The 19182-nt window shown below is 39.1% G+C and overlaps 2 protein-coding genes across 2 annotated transcripts; one reads left to right on the top strand and one right to left on the bottom strand.

Annotated features, from left to right (window-relative positions):
* Window positions 1–1729: 1729 nt before the first annotated feature.
* Window positions 1730–9166, top strand: LOC102228659 (UV excision repair protein RAD23 homolog B-like). The gene is made up of 10 exons (XM_023338339.1): window positions 1730–1916; window positions 2565–2646; window positions 3727–3806; window positions 4065–4276; window positions 4347–4402; window positions 4769–4896; window positions 6916–7054; window positions 7158–7285; window positions 7767–7946; window positions 8087–9166. The coding sequence occupies exons 1-10, from the start codon at window positions 1851–1853 to the stop codon at window positions 8198–8200; spliced, it is 1185 nt and encodes a 394-aa protein (XP_023194107.1). The 5' UTR covers window positions 1730–1850; the 3' UTR covers window positions 8201–9166.
* Window positions 9167–9760: 594 nt separating this feature from the next.
* Window positions 9761–13931, bottom strand: klf4 (Kruppel like factor 4). The gene is made up of 5 exons (XM_023338338.1): window positions 13597–13931; window positions 13364–13472; window positions 11957–12821; window positions 11575–11745; window positions 9761–11169 (listed from the first exon to the last, which is right to left on the bottom strand). The coding sequence occupies exons 1-5, from the start codon at window positions 13599–13601 to the stop codon at window positions 10994–10996; spliced, it is 1326 nt and encodes a 441-aa protein (XP_023194106.1). The 5' UTR covers window positions 13602–13931; the 3' UTR covers window positions 9761–10993.
* Between the last annotated feature and the right edge of the window lie 5251 nt (window positions 13932–19182).

Raw genomic sequence — 19182 nt, forward strand, 5'->3', positions numbered from 1 at the left:
CAAACTGCCTTTTTCTGTCCAAGCGATTAATTGCATGGAGTTATTTACTTGAGGATTTCAAACTGATTACTTACTGGCAAATTTTCAGAATAACACAGTAGTTTTTTTTTTTTTTTAAAGAAGACCAGGCTTGCAGACATGTAAACAGCCAGCCCATGGTTCAGTGATGGTCCTCGTTTTATTATGGCCTGTTTAAGGAAGATACTTTTAGGATTTATGTTCTTGCTATAATTTTTTACTCTCTTTAAAAGTATTCTATGTTATTAAATGCCCATCTGTATTGTAAATTAACTAAGGCTATAAATATTATGATGGATAGATAGATGGAAACGGAATAAAATACGGTAGGTAAATAGTCACTGCGCTTGTCAGTAGCTTTCATTGGCTACACCCTTCCAGTCATCTGTTTTTCTCTGAACTACTCTCCACACCCTGCAAGAACCCCGCTGACTTGAATAGATGTCTTTGAGTATCTGTTCAAGACACTTGCAATCCTGCAGGGCAGATGTTTTCAGAAAACGGCTTCAAGTTTTTGGGAAGTCTATGAACACAGTTTCTTTTTGTTTTGTTTTTTTCACTGAAATTCTCATTTTCACATCCTTCCCTACTCTGCCTGCTTAAGGTGGGGGAGTTGGGGCTGAGTCTTTATTTCACACGTCTAACATCATCTCTTAAAAATATATTCGAGTCACCAGGGATCAGACTGTAATCTCTGCAGCTCTTCACTTCAGAGGAGGCCGATGGCAGACTGACGACCCCTGGAGACAGGAGCAGGAGACACAGTCACAGCACAGAGAGGGAGAGAAGAGGGGAAAAGAGGACAACAGTACAGCTGCCGAGTGGAGCAGCATAAGGAATGCCTGATGAGAGGATGCATAGGCCAAGGCCAGTGAGGCCACTGCTCCTTCTGTGAAAATGTGATGGAGGCGTGGGGCAGCCTGAGTAGAGAGGAGGATCTCAGGATGCGAGAAGAGCAGGCCATGCAAAGAGACGCAGAAGGACAGAAAGAGAAGTGGGAGATGAAGATTGACTAAGACTGCACAATATTGCAGAACACCTCAATTATTTAATTTTTTGTAGTTAGCAGGCCTCCTAAAGTGACCACTGGGCAACAACTTTGAAAAAAAAACAGCATTACATAAAAGCTTTGAATATTGATTGATAACAGGTGATTTAACAAGTGTTAAAGGGTTGTGATTGTAGGAACTTTCTCATCAGTTTCTACTGTAACACAAACAAACATAGACACAAGCCTTTTTTCCATGTTGCCCACTAGTCAGCAAACTGAAATAATACTATTTTGTACATACTCATGATGCCTGCCCTGACTCTTTAAGTACAAATGTTCATGGTTACTCTGTTTTAAAATATATTAATTATGGTAAGCATTTTTTGTTTTAAAGAAAGTGCAAGTAAAGGGGAAAAATTAGAATATTTTCACTCAAGCTTAATGCTGAATGAATGAAGTTGATCCATAGACTGTAAGTCAAATTAAATGTTTTATTTATACAATCACTGACAAAAACACCATAACCAAATATCTAATCAGCTGTAAAAGAGAGTGAATAAAAATGGCTAATGACTAACATAGTTACATAAAAAATATAATTCAATACAGTGCATGAATATTACAATTTCTGAGTCAAATTGAATACAAACACAACACAGGATGTTGTTCACCATCTAACCACTAGGTGGACCATAAGCACGATGAATAACACACGAAGAAGAGAACCGAAAAGTCATGGCGGCCGACAGGTTGTGATGAGCCAACGAAAAAAACAGTGGAGTCTTTCAAGTTGGATTTAATAGATTTAAGCCAGTCCAGTGGGTAAAGCTCGACTGACAAGATGCTGGTAACTCTGAAGACATTACAACAACAAACATTTAAAATTGACATCGATGAGGAGGAGACGGTGAGAGATAAAAATATAAGTGAAGGGGGTGGAGTGGGAGTGGGAGTGGGGTATGTCCTGGAACCGAGAACAGTTTGGGAATGTCTCATAACAGGCACATCCATAAGTAGGTTTGCGGAAATTCATGGGATGTTATTTATGTATTTGTCCTCAATGCGTCCTACTTAGGCTTTGTATAATTATGTTATCATTTCTGAACAAGTCAAAGTAGCTGACTTGTACATATTGAAAAAGTGACTTATGTTATCAGTAATTAGCCGCAGCCCGCGTGATGTTCCAGATGATGTTTGAAATGATTTACTTACTAACTTTTACTTTCGCTGAGCTTATGTAGTATTCTTTTTTTATGTACGGGGACTGCGTAATATTTAATTTAACCAAAAGGATACTATAACTATTTTTTACCTTTAATTTGTCTGTTAAGCTTGATTTAACTCGGGTCGTTGTGGCAATTTCAGAAGGAAGCCGTTATTTTTATGCGATATGTCACAGGGAGTTTGGTTTGTTGACTCAGTTTGAGAGCAGGTCAAGCTCACTTCCTTTATTACTCACTGCAACTAAACAGGATGTTTTAAGGGTTGTAAACACTTGTGCAACATAACATGTGAACAAGATTGTTAACGTTTTTTTTTCATGTTTTGTCTATAGGTGAAAATATTAAAAGAGAGGATTGAAAAGGAGAAGGGGAAGGACATCTTTTCTGTTGCAGCACAGAAATTGATCTATGCCGGTATTATATGTGCAAATCAATAAGATAAGATGCTGACTTCATACATTACCTTCCATGTTTTTGGAGTCCTTGGTAGAGATGTGTGAAAGTCTGGAAAAATAGGGGATTTTATTTTTCCAAGGTTGATTAAGTATGGGGGGAAAAGGTCTCCAAACTTTACATTTCAAACAGCCATTTTTGCCCTCAGCAAGCTAAATAAGTAATTTAGAGTTGCAAATGTTACACGACGTTTTGAAAAAGGGCAACTTATATGTGATAAATATTCATTATAAGAAGCTTGTTGTGATTTTTAAAGAACTAAACCTTTTTATGGAACTTTTTTTGTATCTTGGCTTTTAAGAAAGTCAAACATGAAAAGCATCACCAACGTTTTGAGATGCCAGTAGACTTTGCATATAAATCTGCTTGACTCTGCCAGACAACTGAAAGGACAATGATTTAAAACGTGTGGCAAAATTAACACAGAGATTTCAGTCTTTGTAAGTCAGTACAAAGACTGAAAAGCTTCAGCTGGAAGAGAATAGAGTGACCCAGAGGTCAAAATCCAATTGCATCAAGTGTCAAGAGCAGAGGAAACAACAATTGTGTCACTGAAAAAAGTTGTTTCTTCATACAGATTTTTTCCCCACTAAATGAAGCTACCCACAATCCATGTGCAACTTTATTTTCACCTATAGATTTGATGGATTATGGTCAGCTTCATTTAGTGAAAAGAAAGAACTGTAACCAAATGGTCAGTGCAGAATTAAAGTCTCTCAGTGGTTAATAGTTTTATCAACTTTAAGAGACCTTTGTTTAGACAAGTGGTGCATATTTTGATACATTTGCTTTGTTTTCCATAGTAGTGCTAAGTAATATGTTAAGATTGATCTATATAAGTTAAACATTGTTGTATGCTCACATATTTTTCTAATGTATTGAAACGGTAGCATTTTAGACTTCATTGTAAAGCTTGAATTTTACACATTTGCTTTCCTAGAAATTATCTATACACTGTTGAGTCATTTCTTCAGCAGAGGTTTAATTCATATAAAGTGTGCACCGTTTTATATAGGTGTTAATTTTTTTGTTTTTTGACAGGTAAAATCTTAAACGATGACACGCCTCTCAAGGAGTACAACATTGATGAGAAGAACTTTGTGGTGCTAATGGTGACAAAGGTTCATAATTTAAAGTTTCTCCAACTTGCTGCGTTTTTCTTTTTGAATTAGCATTGTATCGAATAACGCTGGTATTCCATCATAGGATTAAAGCTGTCTAATGACTTTAGTCAGAAATGTTTTTTTTACTATTTATTATCAATTCAGAGCAGCACATTTATGTAAAATACAACAGAGTTGATAGTTCGATCATAATGACAGCTTTTATTTGACAAAAGATATTTTATGACCTATTATTATTATTATTTTTTCTTCCAGCCCAAAATGGCCTCAGCCACCACACAGACTTCATCAACCTCTTCAGCTCCCGTCACCACGGCTCCTGCAGCTCCTCCTGCAGCCCCTCCTGCAGCTTTGTCTAGTTTAGAGAATCCAGCAGAGCCGACTCCGTCCGACAACAAGTCAGAGGACAAAACAGAGGTGACGCCACCAAGCTCTGACCCATTCTCCACCAGTTTTGGCAGTAGCGGGTAAGGATCAGACATTCACCCAATAACATTATGTTTTGTAGATATTAAATATTTTTCTTTTCTCTTCTAGAAGCCCTGAGACTTCACCGAACTCAAACTTGATAAATGAAGCTGTTTCAACTCTTGGTAAGGCTGCATTTATATGTTTATATGTTTGTTTGTAAGCTGTTCTGATGTATGCTAGGCACACGTCTACATGTCCTCATGCGCTACACTTAGAACATGCATTGCCTCAAAGTGAATCCTGTGAACCTGCATGTCTGAAAACTGCTGAGTATCAATGCTTTCTGATTTCCTTTAAGCAATAATACTTTTCTTTTAATTCACATTGTTTATATTGAATTATGTTTATGCTTTGTAGAAACAAGTATCTCTCTTGCTGTGTCTTAGCTTTTTAAATTTTGTTTTAAAGAATAGAGATGAAAAGATTTGACTGCACTGCGACAATAAATCTCAGTTGCTTTATTGGCGACTGTCTACTCATTCCTTCAGTGACAGGTTCGTCGTATGATGCCATGGTATATGAAATGATGCTCCTGGGCTTCGGGAGAGAAGAAGTAGTGGCAGCTCTGAGAGTGAGCTTCAACAACCCTGACAGGGCTGTGGAATACCTGCTGTCGGTATGAGGAGCTCTGTGGTTGAAATGAATGCGCTTTTAATCATATTACCAGATTGATACATCTCTTAACTGATTATAGATTATACTTTTGTGTGACATTTGCAATTTTAGAGCTTACTTTGCTTTCTCAGCTCATAGTTGTGTTCACATCATTGTTTTGTAGACAGTCCGAGTATCTATAAAACTTTACAAGAAGCCCCAAATATTTGTTCAGAAAAATCTTCTAACCCTCACTCTACTGTGGGTCTACCATTTCAATAGCACACAAAAACATGATGCTTTTGGTGAAAAATATAATATTGTAGTTTGTAGTTTTAACTTCCCATAAATCAGGTTGGCAAAGGCTTCTTTTTTTTCTATTTATTTTTGGGGAAATGTCAAAAACGTTACACTTGATGAGGGTCTAACTTGTAGACATTCTATATACAACAAATATGCACTAATGCCTTGGATTTTAATATGAAATTTAAATTAATAGGCAATTCCATTTAATCCCTCAGTTTGCCACTCACGGTGGCAGCATGTTGAAGTAGCTCTGTTACATTATTTCTGATTCCTTCCTTTTGTTAACTTTTGGTTCATTTTTTTCTGGCTGTGGCATTGCTTTTTTGGAGAATTATTCCCTCTGGCTTTGGATGCTGTGCAGCTGGAACAACTTTTGTTCATGCTGTTTTACTTTCAGGTAGTTATTATCATGCATAACCATAGCAACCAGGCTGGGACTAGCTCACAGGTGTCAAACTCCAGTCCTCAAGGACTGGTGTCCAGCAGTTTTTATATGTGCCACAGGTACAAATCATTGGAATGAAATGGCTTAATTACCTCCTCCTTGTGTAGATCAGTTCTCCAGAGCCTTGCTAATGACCAAATTATTCTACTCAGGTGTGGTGCACATCTAAAAGTTGCAGGACACCAGCCCTTGAGGACTGGAGTTTGACACCCCTGGACTAGCTCAGTTTAAATAATACCTGAACTAGCAGCCCAAAACCCAGAGGAGTTTAAAAAGGGACTTCTTGGATGCAGAGCAGAACCAAAGAACAGAGAGGAAGAGGAAGTCCAAGCCAACTCTTCCATTTATGATAATGCACAAAGATCATATCAACGACTGTAACATCACAGGCAGAGATTTTTAAGAGGAGTGGGAAAAGCATTGAGGTAGATTAGCAGTGTTGGCAAAAACTGGATGGTGTTGTCTAGGAAATGTTCCCGCGTAATATCATCTCTGCTGCCATAATATTGAGCAGTTAGCATGTCATGCAGGGATATATAGCAACTGTGTTCAGTCAAAGGATTCTTCAGATTTGTTGCAAAACTGACTACTACCTGAGATCCTTCCTGCCCAAAGCATCACTATCCACAATCACTTTGAAGATACTTGGATGATATGAGTTAAATAAATTTTTTCTTTGGGATAAATGTATTTTTTGTTTGTTTTTTCAATTTGAATTTAAAGTAAATGTCAAGCAATGACCCTAAATAATGTTACGTAATGTCATGGTGTGCTCTGTCTACTCTGAAAATGTATCCCCTCAGCATGCTGGATGTTCAAGTAATGACAGTTAGACCTATTTTGTGTATTTATCAGCTCATAATATTTTAGATAATATGCCAGTGAACTGTCAGTCAAAAATGGTCAGGTGGTCAATTAGTTTTAAATATAAAACTAGAGAAGTAACTCAGTATGTCCTGACTCAGTGTTGGAATACATTTTACACCCTTCTCCCAAATGTTTATCCATAATGCAAGCTTGGGGTGCATCAAAGCCAACACCCATATTTTGTGTACTTGACAAAAGTGGTTTCACAGAATGCAATTTATTTCTTGTTGTACAAACCCACATGAAATCCATTTTCAAATGCATCAGCATTCATGGAAAAAATAGGAAACAGTTTAGCAGAGGTTTTAGTGTTCACTTGGAAAAAAAACTTAAAACTCTTACAGAGTACTTCTTAATCAAGATATGAGAGCATCATCCCCCTTGTTGCTCTACTAACCAGTGGAGGCCTACCTCCTTCCACAGGGTGTGTCAACCAGAGATCAGGGTCCTGCACCAGGACCTGATACCACGGCGACTCCATCAAGTGGAGCTCCAGCTGCTCCCTCCGGAAGTGTTAACACTCCTGCCAACACTGGATCTTCACCAAGCGCTACAGCAGGAAGTAAATGGAACACCCTGATTCCAAAAGCAAATGAGGCATGAAACTGCTTTCTCTGCCAGTTTTCTTGTTTCTTGCTGCTTACAATTTTAATTTCCGCTTCCAGCCAATCCCTTGGACTTCCTAAGAAATCAGCCTCAGTTCCAGGTGATGCGACAGCTGATTCAGCAGAATCCTGTCCTGCTTCCAACGTTGCTGCAGGAGATCGGCAGGGAGAACCCAGACCTGCTGCAGGTGAGGAAGAGCCAGACCTCAACAATGTTTCACTTCTAGATTACAACACTTGTATACTTTCATTGGGGAGTTTTAACAAAATGACAGTTTACTCATCTACCAGTCTTCTATATCCAGTGTTTAAAATGTCAAGTAATTCTTCTAATGACACATTGCCAGGCAAAGACAGCTAAGCCTGTTGGGCATTTTTACAATTGGTAATACATTGCAGAGTGTTTTAATGGGATTTTGTGCAATAAATTAACCAAAAGTACGTTTGTGTGTTTGTCAAAAGGGAGCAAAATGTTAAAAACTTAGAACTGAAACATAATTTTGCTTTTTATTGCACAAAAAATGGATCAACAGTTTGAATTCACCTTGTTTCATTTTATCACACTACTAGGTTCCACACAGCCAAATTAAAGCTCTTTTTTAAACACTCTGTTCTGCGTTTCACTTTGCAACAGTACACTATTCATGAACGTTTCATTCTGAATTATAGGAGATCAGTGACCACCAAGAACAGTTCATCCAGATGCTGAATGAGCCAATTCCAGACCCAGCTCCAACAGGTGGCGGAGGAGGACCGGGTGGAGCCGGAGGAGTGGGAGGTAGTACATCTGGTGGGGGTCAGATGAGCTATATCCAGGTCACACCACAGGAAAAAGAAGCTATTGAGAGGGTGAGGTGGAGCATGACAATGTCCAGAACCTGTTTTTTTATTTATTTATTATTACCTAAAAACACTGGAGCTTAAATTGAAAAGATTGATGGATATTACAGTTTTGTTCAACTAACTTTCACCTTTTGCTTTCCATCCAGCTAAAAGCCTTGGGTTTTCCAGAAGGACTCGTCATCCAAGCCTACTTTGCTTGTGATAAAAATGAGAACTTGGCTGCCAACTTCCTTTTACAACAAAACTTTGACGACGATTGAAGGAGACATTTTTTGTTGTTGTTTTCATTCTTCCACTGTTTTGTTAGTCATGTTCAGTATATCTGCAAATAAGCCTTTTAATTTCTAAAGTGTATTTTATTCCCTGGTTCCAAAGCAAAGTTTCATGATTACACTGGATAATTCTCAGTTGGGATCTGCTGTAAAAGGACAAGCTGTTGTTAACAGGTTACAATGGAGTAGTGATTAAAATCCAATACCTTTGCATCAGAGTTTGCCTATGTGCCTTTTGTTTTATTGCTTAAGAACAATTGTTTGTTTGCAAATAATAGGGTAAGGCTAAGAGGTTCTTACAGGTTCTTACATTTGCTTCTTGAAAAAAGAATTAAATTGGAACCAATCAAGCAACATATGTGTCTCCTTCTGTTCGTCTTTATTTTTGCACCATAATATACAGTATGTTGAATTTTACAAATGCAACTCACTATATTTTTGTCTTCCCTTATATCAATTCCAATGAAGAGACAACCCAGAGAGCATTTCCTGTTGTAAAAATCAGGATGATTTAGCTGAATAAACCTGCAGAGGGCAACATAGACCACAAAATGTTTCACATTTAACAGGCCGACATGAAGGTATGCAACAAATAATTGTCGATACTGTATGTTAAGCATCCCAACATGGGTAAAGCTCATATTTAATTTAACTACATCTTGGTTTTTATCCCCTTTTAAAGCTTGTGTACAATTATTGATATCTTTAAATAATTCCATGTATACCAACTTGGAAAAAAACATGTTATATGTTTCTAGCAAAATAAGGTAGGAAGGTAATGGTCAGGCTATGAATATACTGTAGACAAGTCAAAAATATAAATAAAAATAATCTGGAATAGGAACTAAGTATGTTAAAACTTCGAATATACTATTTCCAAAGTAAAATTGTAAATTGTTTTGATACTTGTGTGTGCAAGATATATGTACATAAACACATTCTTTTTGTGTTTAATTTGTCTTCTTGAAGGGGCATTTTCTTACATGTGTAGATGTATAGATGGTTTGTTCATTTCCTGTTTTTTTATTTTATTTTGGATAGTCCTGAAATTGTCATATTAATATGCACCATATGGTTTTAAATCTGTTTTTCCCTAAATTGTTGAGGTAGTATTTATTTACAGATAGTCTTTGAGAGGTTGTTGGATAACCTTTTTTTCAACATTTCGTTTTGCACTGTCATGTTACGAACTCATGTTATATCTATTTGACTGCAGTTTTTTCAGCTCAAGTGCATATTTTGATTTGTTCTTGGACTGGAATATATTAAAAACTTGTTTTAAGATGCTTGCAGTTTGAAGGACTTACATCCTAAAGTTTCCCAATGTTTGGAAGCACTGTTTCAAAAGAAAATGACTAAATTCAACTCTTTCACAGCATCTACTTTGAAGAACCCAAAATAAAACAAACATTGCTGAGTCATTATGAAACTAAAGAGGCAAACAGAGTTTAATTTTTCTTCATTAACCCGCTAACATGGGAACATTCAAACAGCAGTTTTATGCACACAGCAGTGTACAAACAAGAAATGAGAATACAAAGACTGTCATTCTAGCTTCACTTTGTGTTTTTATTCATATTGTCTCAACAGAGAGCAGCAATCAGATCTGGCGTCATCCTTGAATGTCCCGTTTTCTTTTCTTTCCTCTGACAGGTGGAAAGAAAAAACCACACGGAAACGGGAAAACTTTTTTTATGGCCACATTGTACTGGTTTGCCTCTTCATATGGGACGATTATATTGTGTAGGACGCGACTGTGAGTCACCGCTGCCATTTCAAACATAAATGTGCTGCTCTGTTACAGTTTCGCAAAATGTTCAGTAACCACATGCTTCTCGTCATGAGTTTGAATTAGCTAAGAGTATAAATGCCACCTTGATTTTCTTAGTTCAAATACATTTTTATTTCATTATACTGTAAAATACAAAACAATAACAAAACATTTTTATGTACAAATGTACAAAGTTTAACATTATATTACATATTTTGGCTATAAACAAAAACAAAATCTTTGTTCAGAGTTACTCATTCAATACAAAAATACGAATGTTTCATATAAATTATTGCACTTTGCAGCTGCAGTGCGTTGTAGATTGCCATCGCTGTTTAGAAAGTGTTCACCTGAAGTCATACTTTATGGAAGAAAACACAAACAACTAAATGGCACTTTTATTTTCATTGCTTCACCCTTTTTCTTTATATCTATTTTCCATCATCTTTGGTACCTTTTTTTTCTAAAAGAAACCTTCTCTGTTACTCAGCACCATTCTGTATAAATTAACATTGTACCTGAAAATAAATGGCTTTGCAGGTGAAATGGGATGATAAATATCGCTGTGTTTATTAATACAGTTTGTTTTAACAGTGTGTATTAGGAGTAAAGTCTGCGATGGTGTGTTACTCGCTGCTAGAAGGCCTCTGGAGATGCTTTGTCTGTTGCTCCTGGTTTCCCTGAATTTTCCAGTTAAAATCCTCTGGCACCTGGTCCACCAAGTTTTGTCGGTTAAATAAGACAAATTCCAGTTTGGTCCCTTTTTTTCTGTTTGTTTTAATAAGGTTTTACAACCCTGGCTGAGAGGCCTCGTCGAGTCACCTGCACAATGTGAGAGGGGCTCTTAAAGGAGTAATGCTTTCTTTTTCTTTGTGCCATGAACACCACAGCGTGTCTTGCTGCTCGACGTCAGCTTGAAGGCAAGTTTTGGTAAAAAAAAAAAAAAAAAGTGTTCTGCAGACAGATATATATATACTGTGGCCTTCAGCTTTTGTCGTCTTGTCTGCGTCTCATAGGTGTCTCTTCATGTGGAGAGCAAGGTGGTCCGACCTGGAGAAGGCCCGGTCGCATTTCTGGCACTGGAAAGGCCGATGACCCGTGTGTTTCCTGTAGTGGCGAGTGAGCTCATCGGAACGTGCAAACTTCCAGCCGCAGCCCTCCCAGTCGCAGTGGTAAGGCTTCTCCCCTGTGATAAAAAAAAAACAAAACACACACACCCAGAGCAGTTAGCACCATCCGTAAGGTTGAAGTAGCCCAGGCTTCACCACCTCCAGCTAAAAAAAGAGGTCCATCCTGTCCTGCAGCTCCTCTGTAAAAGGCCTAGCAGTTGTATTTGAGCAGGGATCAGTGTCAACCTGTTTTGCTGCACCTGACAAGCAACTCCCCTAGTCCATCCCCCACCTTTCTATGAATGTGTTTGTTCAACAACGTGCAAGTGATGTGGCCTGTTTTTTGTAAATCCACAATGAAAGCCTTAAGCTGAATAGCTCTAGATTACAAAAAAAGTATGATTAACGAGCGAGGATTCAATGTGCATGCCTCATAAAGTAAAAGGCAACAGGAGAAGGAAAAACTGTAAAGGGAGCTCTACCTGTGTGTGTGCGGTGGTGTGCTTTCAGGTGGGAGCTCTTTGTGTACGTTTTGCCACAGCCAACGTAGTCACACGTGTGCGTCGCCACCCTCTTCCTGGGCCAGGAGCGCCTACCGCGTTTGGGCTTCGGCTCCTCGGGCAAGCAGTCCCCGCTGGAGATCATGAGACCCTCTGTAGGGTGACGGGATAGCCAACATAATCGCCATGAAACATTAATATCATACCATAGAAGAATAAAGATCTTAATAATAGAATTTGCTTGTACAGGCGGCATTGCCAAAACTATTGTTTCGTCTCTAAAATTGAATTTATTGAAGAGATAAACTCTCTGCTGAATTGGTTGTACAAAGTAATTGATACTGCAATGTGGTGTGCCAGTCACCTGGGTACTGCATGGATGAGCCCTGAGGGTAGGAGGTGTAGCCCTGAGAGGTACCATGGTGGTACCCCTGCGGAGGTAGCGGGATCTGAGAGAGAGGGTGGCCCAACTGGTGCTCCCGACCAAGAGGATTGTCTGGAGAAAGGGAAGAGGATGAAGATAATCTAGTGCTGGTCATGGTCCTCCCATTCCCTGGAAATGCATGAAGATCCAAGTTGCTGGGGCGCTGTTGCTGGCCTGCCCGGCCATGAGAGTTCACCCCTGCCAAGTGCAGGTCTATGGGCTGTGAAATGGTGCAGTTACTGGGGTTCTCCTGCTTTATCCGGCTGCACACGAAGGACGGCGAGACCCGCGACGGAGCAGAGTCCGATGCCGGGCCGACGCAGGCCTTGCCTACAGTCATGCTTTGGCTATACTCTCCCATGTCCATTGTTGTCTTGACTACAAACTTGCCATGGAGGCTAGGAAGGTGGAGGTATGCTGGGTCCAAATCAGGTCTCATGAGTTCTGCCACAAAGCCTCCAGAGGGCGAAACGTCACTGATGTCTGGGATGGTGTAGAGCAGCTCACTGGCAGTGTCTTGAGGAGAAGGAAGTTGGTAAGATGAGGTGAAGGAACCCGGGGAAGATGACATGGCCTGGGCAGAGCTGCACCCCATGGCTTCCTCCTGCTGTTGCTGTTGCTGTTGTTGCTGCAAGATGGAATTGGACAAAATAAAATCATAGTCCAAGTCCAGATCTGGCTCAGTCTCCTTCTTGGACATGCTGGTGCTTGTTATGCAGGTGGCTGTAGGGTGGTCTGGGTCGCAGCAGCTGCTTCTCTCTGGCACACTTGGTTTCTTAAGATGGGACAACTCCTCCTTCCATTTCTAGAGATAAGTTAGAGACCAGATAAGAAGCTTGTTTGTGTCGAGTTACCTCTAATAACAAGAAACTCATACCCATTTATGTCCTGCTCTACTTCAAAAGAGTCCAAAACAAGGGAAACCGACTTGTGGACAAGTGCAGTTTAAGAAAAAATGTAATGAAGTGTGATATTTATGAAAGCTCAGCAGCACAGTTCAGTCAGGTGGAGGAAAGATCTTTGGAATGTGCACTGGTTGAAATACTGGAATTGATTCAGAAAGCATAAAAATGGGAAAAAACAATAAGTAGGCTTGGATAAGCGCTCGGAGACTTTGTGCAATCAGATAATATTCTTTCTAGGAGTTTTGCTGGAAACCATGTGTGCTTTCCCAGTTTGAATGCCTACGGTTCCCTGTATAAACTGGTGCACGCCCCAGCAGTGTCAAGCCTTGACTGCAGTAATAACATGGGTGCTACACTGAGAAATAAACACACTTTAAATAGAGGACTATAAGAGATTCCCTGATGCCCAAGTTCTATCTGGTACTCAGTAGGGTTTACTCACCAGATAAGCACCTCCTATGGATCTGCTCTTGTCAGTTGGTCCGCTGGCAAACGTGGAAATAGATGGGAGAAGCGTGCCACAAGCCATCTCGACGTCATTTGGAGGCTGCCTGAAATTACACAGAAAAACACCGTAAATCCCCGGAACGATCCTGCAGGAGGAGGCGCAGCGCAGGCTCCTTTATATTCCACAAGCAAGACGATGATCAGGCAATGTTGTGAAAAATGTTTCACCTCATCAGTTAGAATCGACTCTTAAGTCTTCTTGCCGCGGACTGCACTGGATCTGGTAGAAATAAAATCCCCTCGTCAGAAATGTTTCAAAGTTTCTGCTCCGCACCGCACGCCGCACTTTGGCTCCGGGACATGCCGCCGCTAGATTGGGCGCGCCGGTGGAAAAGGAAAAGCAAAAAAAAAAAAAAAAAAAAGGAAAAAGAAAAGAAAAAAATGGAGCTAGTTGTGACTGATTGGAGGCTGTTTTGAACGGGGAAGACAGAGAGGCGACGAGCAGGGGAATCCCTCCCGCCAGTTGCCTTGCAGGGAGACCGGCAGTCTGAGTGAGGAAGCAGCGTGAGAGAGGCATCCTTAAATCTAAATCATGGGAAACGCCTTCTGTCGCCCCGGCAACGGGCGCAGGAAAACATTAGGGGGGGGAGGGACGAAGAGTGAAGGGGTAGGCCGAGTCTAATGGCATAAAAAAAAAAAGTGAGGCACAGCGAGGTTTGTTTGTATTCATAGCAACGGTACCAATCCTTGCTGCTTTTATTCTTGTAAAAAGCCATTTAGGAAGCGCAAATTTCCAATTGCAACACACAGACTGACAGGAGAACATAGGTAGGGCGATTAATGCGGACACCTGCACATATCACCTGGAGAGCCGAGATAAATAATACTTAGTAAATAATGGAGATATAATATTTAATAACAATAATATTGATGAGTAATAATTTTTTTATATATTAACTTTTTTAATAGTTAATGACACACATACATAAATATAGATGTGTGTATATATACGAAAGTTCACTTTTATATCTAATAATCACTATACATAGTGCAATGAATATTGCTTGATAATCTTGGCGTAAGGTTCTAATTAAAAGCATCCATTGTCTATATTTGCAAATAGATGCGGGGTTAACCCTGGACAGGTTGCAGTAAAAAATGGCAAAGCACAGAGAGGTAGACAGGACAAACAACCATGCTCTCTGACACTCACTCCTGCAGCCAGTTTAGAAAGACCACTTACCATAACTTGCATGCTTTTGAACTGTGTAAGGAAGCTGTACCTGGGGAGATACAGTGAGACTGTGCAAACTACAACACATTGCCCACATTGAGCCTAACTGTGCCGCTGTTCATCCTGAGGCATAAACAAATCCAGTTATTTGGAAAAAAAAGGTTCCCTGTTTACTACTTAGGAAAATTATTATGTGTTGTTTGGATTCATTTTAACTTTTACACAGAGTTCTGTGACACTGCTAAAATTAACTCATGATGAATCTTTCTGTAGGATTCATCATGCTGTGGAAATGTTTTCCTCTGTTTGAGATTTGAAATCTGGTCAGAGATTATGAGGAAACGGACATGACTAAATACAGGAGAATCTTCAAAAATATGTTCAAGGCTGCAAAAACTTAAGTGTGGGTGTTGGTTCACCCTCCAGTACACAAGACCTTGTTTTGCCTTAGTCAGGAATAATGGCAAAACAATGAACAAAATTGCAGTAGATGTTAAAAAAAGAATATGAAGAAATATTAATAATGGCTATCTTAGAATAAGAACTTCTAGAATTTCTGGTTGCTTAAAAGTAAAAACATAAATGTTTTTAAATACATTTGTACAGTGCAGAATTATTAATTAAAAATATATGTAGCCAAAGATTTCAAATATGATTAAACTTTTGCTTGGCAAAAATAATTTGATCAAAATCAAATTATTTATAGTAATTTTACTCTATAAGTGTAACATTTTATTCCAAAGACACACACAAAAAAATCTCTGTTACTGAGGTTGTATTGGGTTTTAAAAATCTTCCTTGAAAAGCATTAAAGCTTTAAAATGCCAAGCTTTGTGGTTGAATTGGCATCTTGCTGGATTTGCAAATCATTTTGGCACAAACTCTGCTGTCCAGAATAGCTTGGCACACTGTCTCCAGATCATTTGCGAGAGCAAACAAAGCATTCGGCATTGATCCTCCTGCATCAGGATCTCGTCTGTTAGGTATGTCAACAAACACGCTGGCGTTTCAACAGGACATGTTCTCCATAAACGACTTGTCCGTGTCTTCACACAGAGTCTGAAACTGCATAAATGCACAACGCTTCAGTTAGCAAACAAAAGCATGTGGGAAAAAAAGGCAGGACACAGAGACACATGAGCTCTGTCAACAAAAATGGGTATCCTGTTTGGGCTGCTTATGGCTACAATTTCACATATTATCTCAGACCAAACATTGCAGATGTAGATGAAACAAACATTTGCATACACTGCATATTAAGACAAATCTTTTTCTCACAAAAGCAGGAAAGTTAAACTTTTTCTGTTTTTGGCCAGATTGCTCATAATGTTTTATTACTTTCCTAAGCTGTAAACATTTGAGATTACTTTGCAATTTGGGAAAGCCCTGATAATGATGCCCTGTCACGATAGGTTAATTCACCACATTGTAGTTAGAGGGAGGCAAACCTGTGGATGTATTTAAGCACAATACATTAGACACATTGCTTTGTTGTGTAACATCATAGAGAAAAAGAAAGAACTCAGCCAAAATAACAGCAAGAGAATGTTAGAGCTTCACAATTTCCAGATGCCTGATGGTACCGTGCATATACAACCGTAGGAAGGAAACAGGTTACGTGTCCCAAAGATGACCATATTTTGATGCAAAGTGTGTGAATCAACCCCAGAATAAAAGCCTTGTACTGACACGGCTGAAAAGTCACTCAGAGAGGAAGCAGCCTTTACTCTAAAAACAATGGTGGGTTAGGATTTGCAAATGCCCTCAGACACGAGGACTGACTGGGAAGAGTAGTTGTCATAGAATCTAATTGCAGCTTCCTCCCGTCACATTTTGATGTGCCGCTGGGCAAAGCACTTAATTTCAAGTTGCCTACCGATCTCCGTAGGGGTGTTTGTATGTGTGTGTCTGACAGTGACAAGGTGAATGGGACTCTAGTGTAGACCACTTTGAGTGCTCAGATGGACCAGATTAGTGCTACGTAAATTTGCTCCATTTATCTAATTTTTTGGAGATAAATCAAAGTCAAAGAGTGTGGCCATAATAACCATTGCTACATTAGAGGAAAACAGGGAAGCTTGCAAGGCTGAAAACTCCATTCCAGCTGTACAGGTAGATGGATGTACAGAGGAGGGTGAACCGTGTGTTACTGTGTTGCTGCTGGAGGGGTTGGTGGAATTCACAAAGTTTCACAAATTGCTAGACAACAACCTTGCATCTCCAGTTTGATGAGTTTTTGTTTTCTTGTGAGAATCACTTCTATGGTTTCATTAATAAAAATACAAAAGAAAAAAAGAAAAGCATCAAAAACTGTAAGTGACTGAATTTATTTCAATTTAGTAAACAGACACACAAGGGTTTTGTCTGACTGACAAAATACAAATAATTTTGGTATTGCTTGCTAAAAAAGGAAAAGCGTAGTCTGATTCGATGTCAGACAGGTGACAACAAAAGCTACTTATCTTTTTATGCACTATGTGTAAATATCAGGTTCCAATTGTATATTTACTTGACTTTCTTGAAATGTGCGGAGAGCAAAGAAGTGATGGTTTTAAGTTGTGTGTGTGTGTGTGTGTGTAAGGTTCTTGAAGACCAGCTTCCTAAAGCAGGTAGGAAGACAATAGAGACCATGTCATTATAGCCATATTCTTTATGATGGGACATAATGGTTTTGAAAGTGATCCTCAAAACAAAAGGCTGACTTGAACAAGTGAGGTGCTTTGCATTGGAATAATAGCCCGAAGAAAATAAATAAAGACTGAGAAGATGACACCACTGTGTGCTGGGCTCTGTTCCTGACACAATGAAGTCATGGCCTTCTGTAACTCACACCAAACCCTCGTATGGAATAAGTTAATGCAGCAGTGATAACTGAATGAACCGCTGATATTTAAAAAAAAAAAAAAATCTTGTGATACACCACTGCAGTGAATCACTTCAACATAACTTCAGATATTTTCTTGAACACTGCGGTGACATAACAATCGGATGTGGTGAGACTGAGGTAATGGTATTTTATCAGCAAGGAGAGGTGAATGATATGGGTAATACTTTCCTCTTGTGAGCTTTCAGCATCCCCAGGGTTGTGTTTTTGTCTATTTCTCTGTATAAATAAAGTCTGCCTGTCACGACATTTACCTCAAGAAGTACCTTCACCTCCGTAAGTGTTTTTAAGGTGAGCTCAGGTGTTGTTCTTGGCTGTGCTGAGAGTTTCAACAGAAACACTTGTAGAACATTTGTACATTTTGAGACTCATTAGAATGAAATGGCATACCAAAAATGTTGAGAATTCAGATAAAAACTGCAAACTACAGATAAATCGTAGCCCCTCCAGTTATTGTTTCATTGCTGTCCCTCGGTGAACCCCCCCCCCAACCTGGACCGCTTCCAAGTGAATATATCAGCAGATCATAACTCCAGATATTGAGGTTTTCTACACTCTCTTCCAGATGCTGTTCAGTAATTAAAAAATTGCTTTCATTCTTTCCTTAATTTCGAAAAGTTGGGGGAAGGTTTGTCGTCCCTCCGCGCTGTACTTCCACACTTCTAAATCTCACATTAGCTGTAGTGCTGTTACCCTTGGACTGTGTTTTGATGATTTCTTGCTAAGTAGTGTTAGGAAAGAAGTAATTTAAACTAAATTATTCATCTGGTTGCTGCTCTTAGGGACGGTTAAGGAAAACAGTGTTAAGAGAAGAGACTCTGCTTAATGTGTCTGTGCATTATTTGGTACATTACTCAAGTATTTGCAGTTTTTAAATCAACTACTTGAATGCATTTCATTGAGACTGTGCGTGAGAGACCAATACAGTGTATGACTGTAAAGTAGAAGGAAATGATAGTTTTTAAACGTATTCACTTATAAACATCTGAAAATGTGGTATTGCTTTGTTTTCAACCTCCTTGTGTCAACTGCTGCAGCTGCAAGTCTTCTGGCCTCTGCCAGATTTGCACAACCAGAGAATGAAATTCTTCTTTGTATAACAGCTCAAGCTCAAACAGATATAATAAAGAGCATCAGTGGACATTAATCTTTTTTTTAAATTTCCTGCTACAAGTTGTCTATTGGATTCAGGTCTGGACTTTGACTGGGCCTCTACAGGACCCACTTTGGCTTAATATGTAGCTTTGCTGTTCTGCAGGAAGCTAACTAAGTTCCCTGTTCCTATTTAAGAAAAGCATTGCCACAGCATGATAGTGCCACAACTTAATGCCATTGTGGTGATCATGTTTTAGATCTAGGACAAAAATAAATAGTTTGGTCTCATCTGCTACAATAAATTCTTGTCTTTGTAGGTTTGCAGTTGTATCATACTGTTACCTTTTTCAGATGATGGGTTGTACATCGCATTCTTGGGATACTGTTTTATGATCCAGCCCTCCTTTAAGCCTGTTTGAGATCTTCCTCGCTAACCTGTCTGCTGCATCCCTTTGTCTTCATGATGCTGTTTTTCAATGATGTTCTCCAGCAAACCTTTGATGGCTTAACAAAACAGCTGGGTTTATACCAAAAATAAAATACACATAAATAAACTATATTTACTAACTAGGTGACTGGTTGCACTGGATGTTTTTTTTAT

The sequence above is a fragment of the Xiphophorus maculatus genome, chromosome 8, assembly GCF_002775205.1.
Source record: "Xiphophorus maculatus strain JP 163 A chromosome 8, X_maculatus-5.0-male, whole genome shotgun sequence".
Classification (NCBI taxonomy): domain Eukaryota; kingdom Metazoa; phylum Chordata; class Actinopteri; order Cyprinodontiformes; family Poeciliidae; genus Xiphophorus; species Xiphophorus maculatus.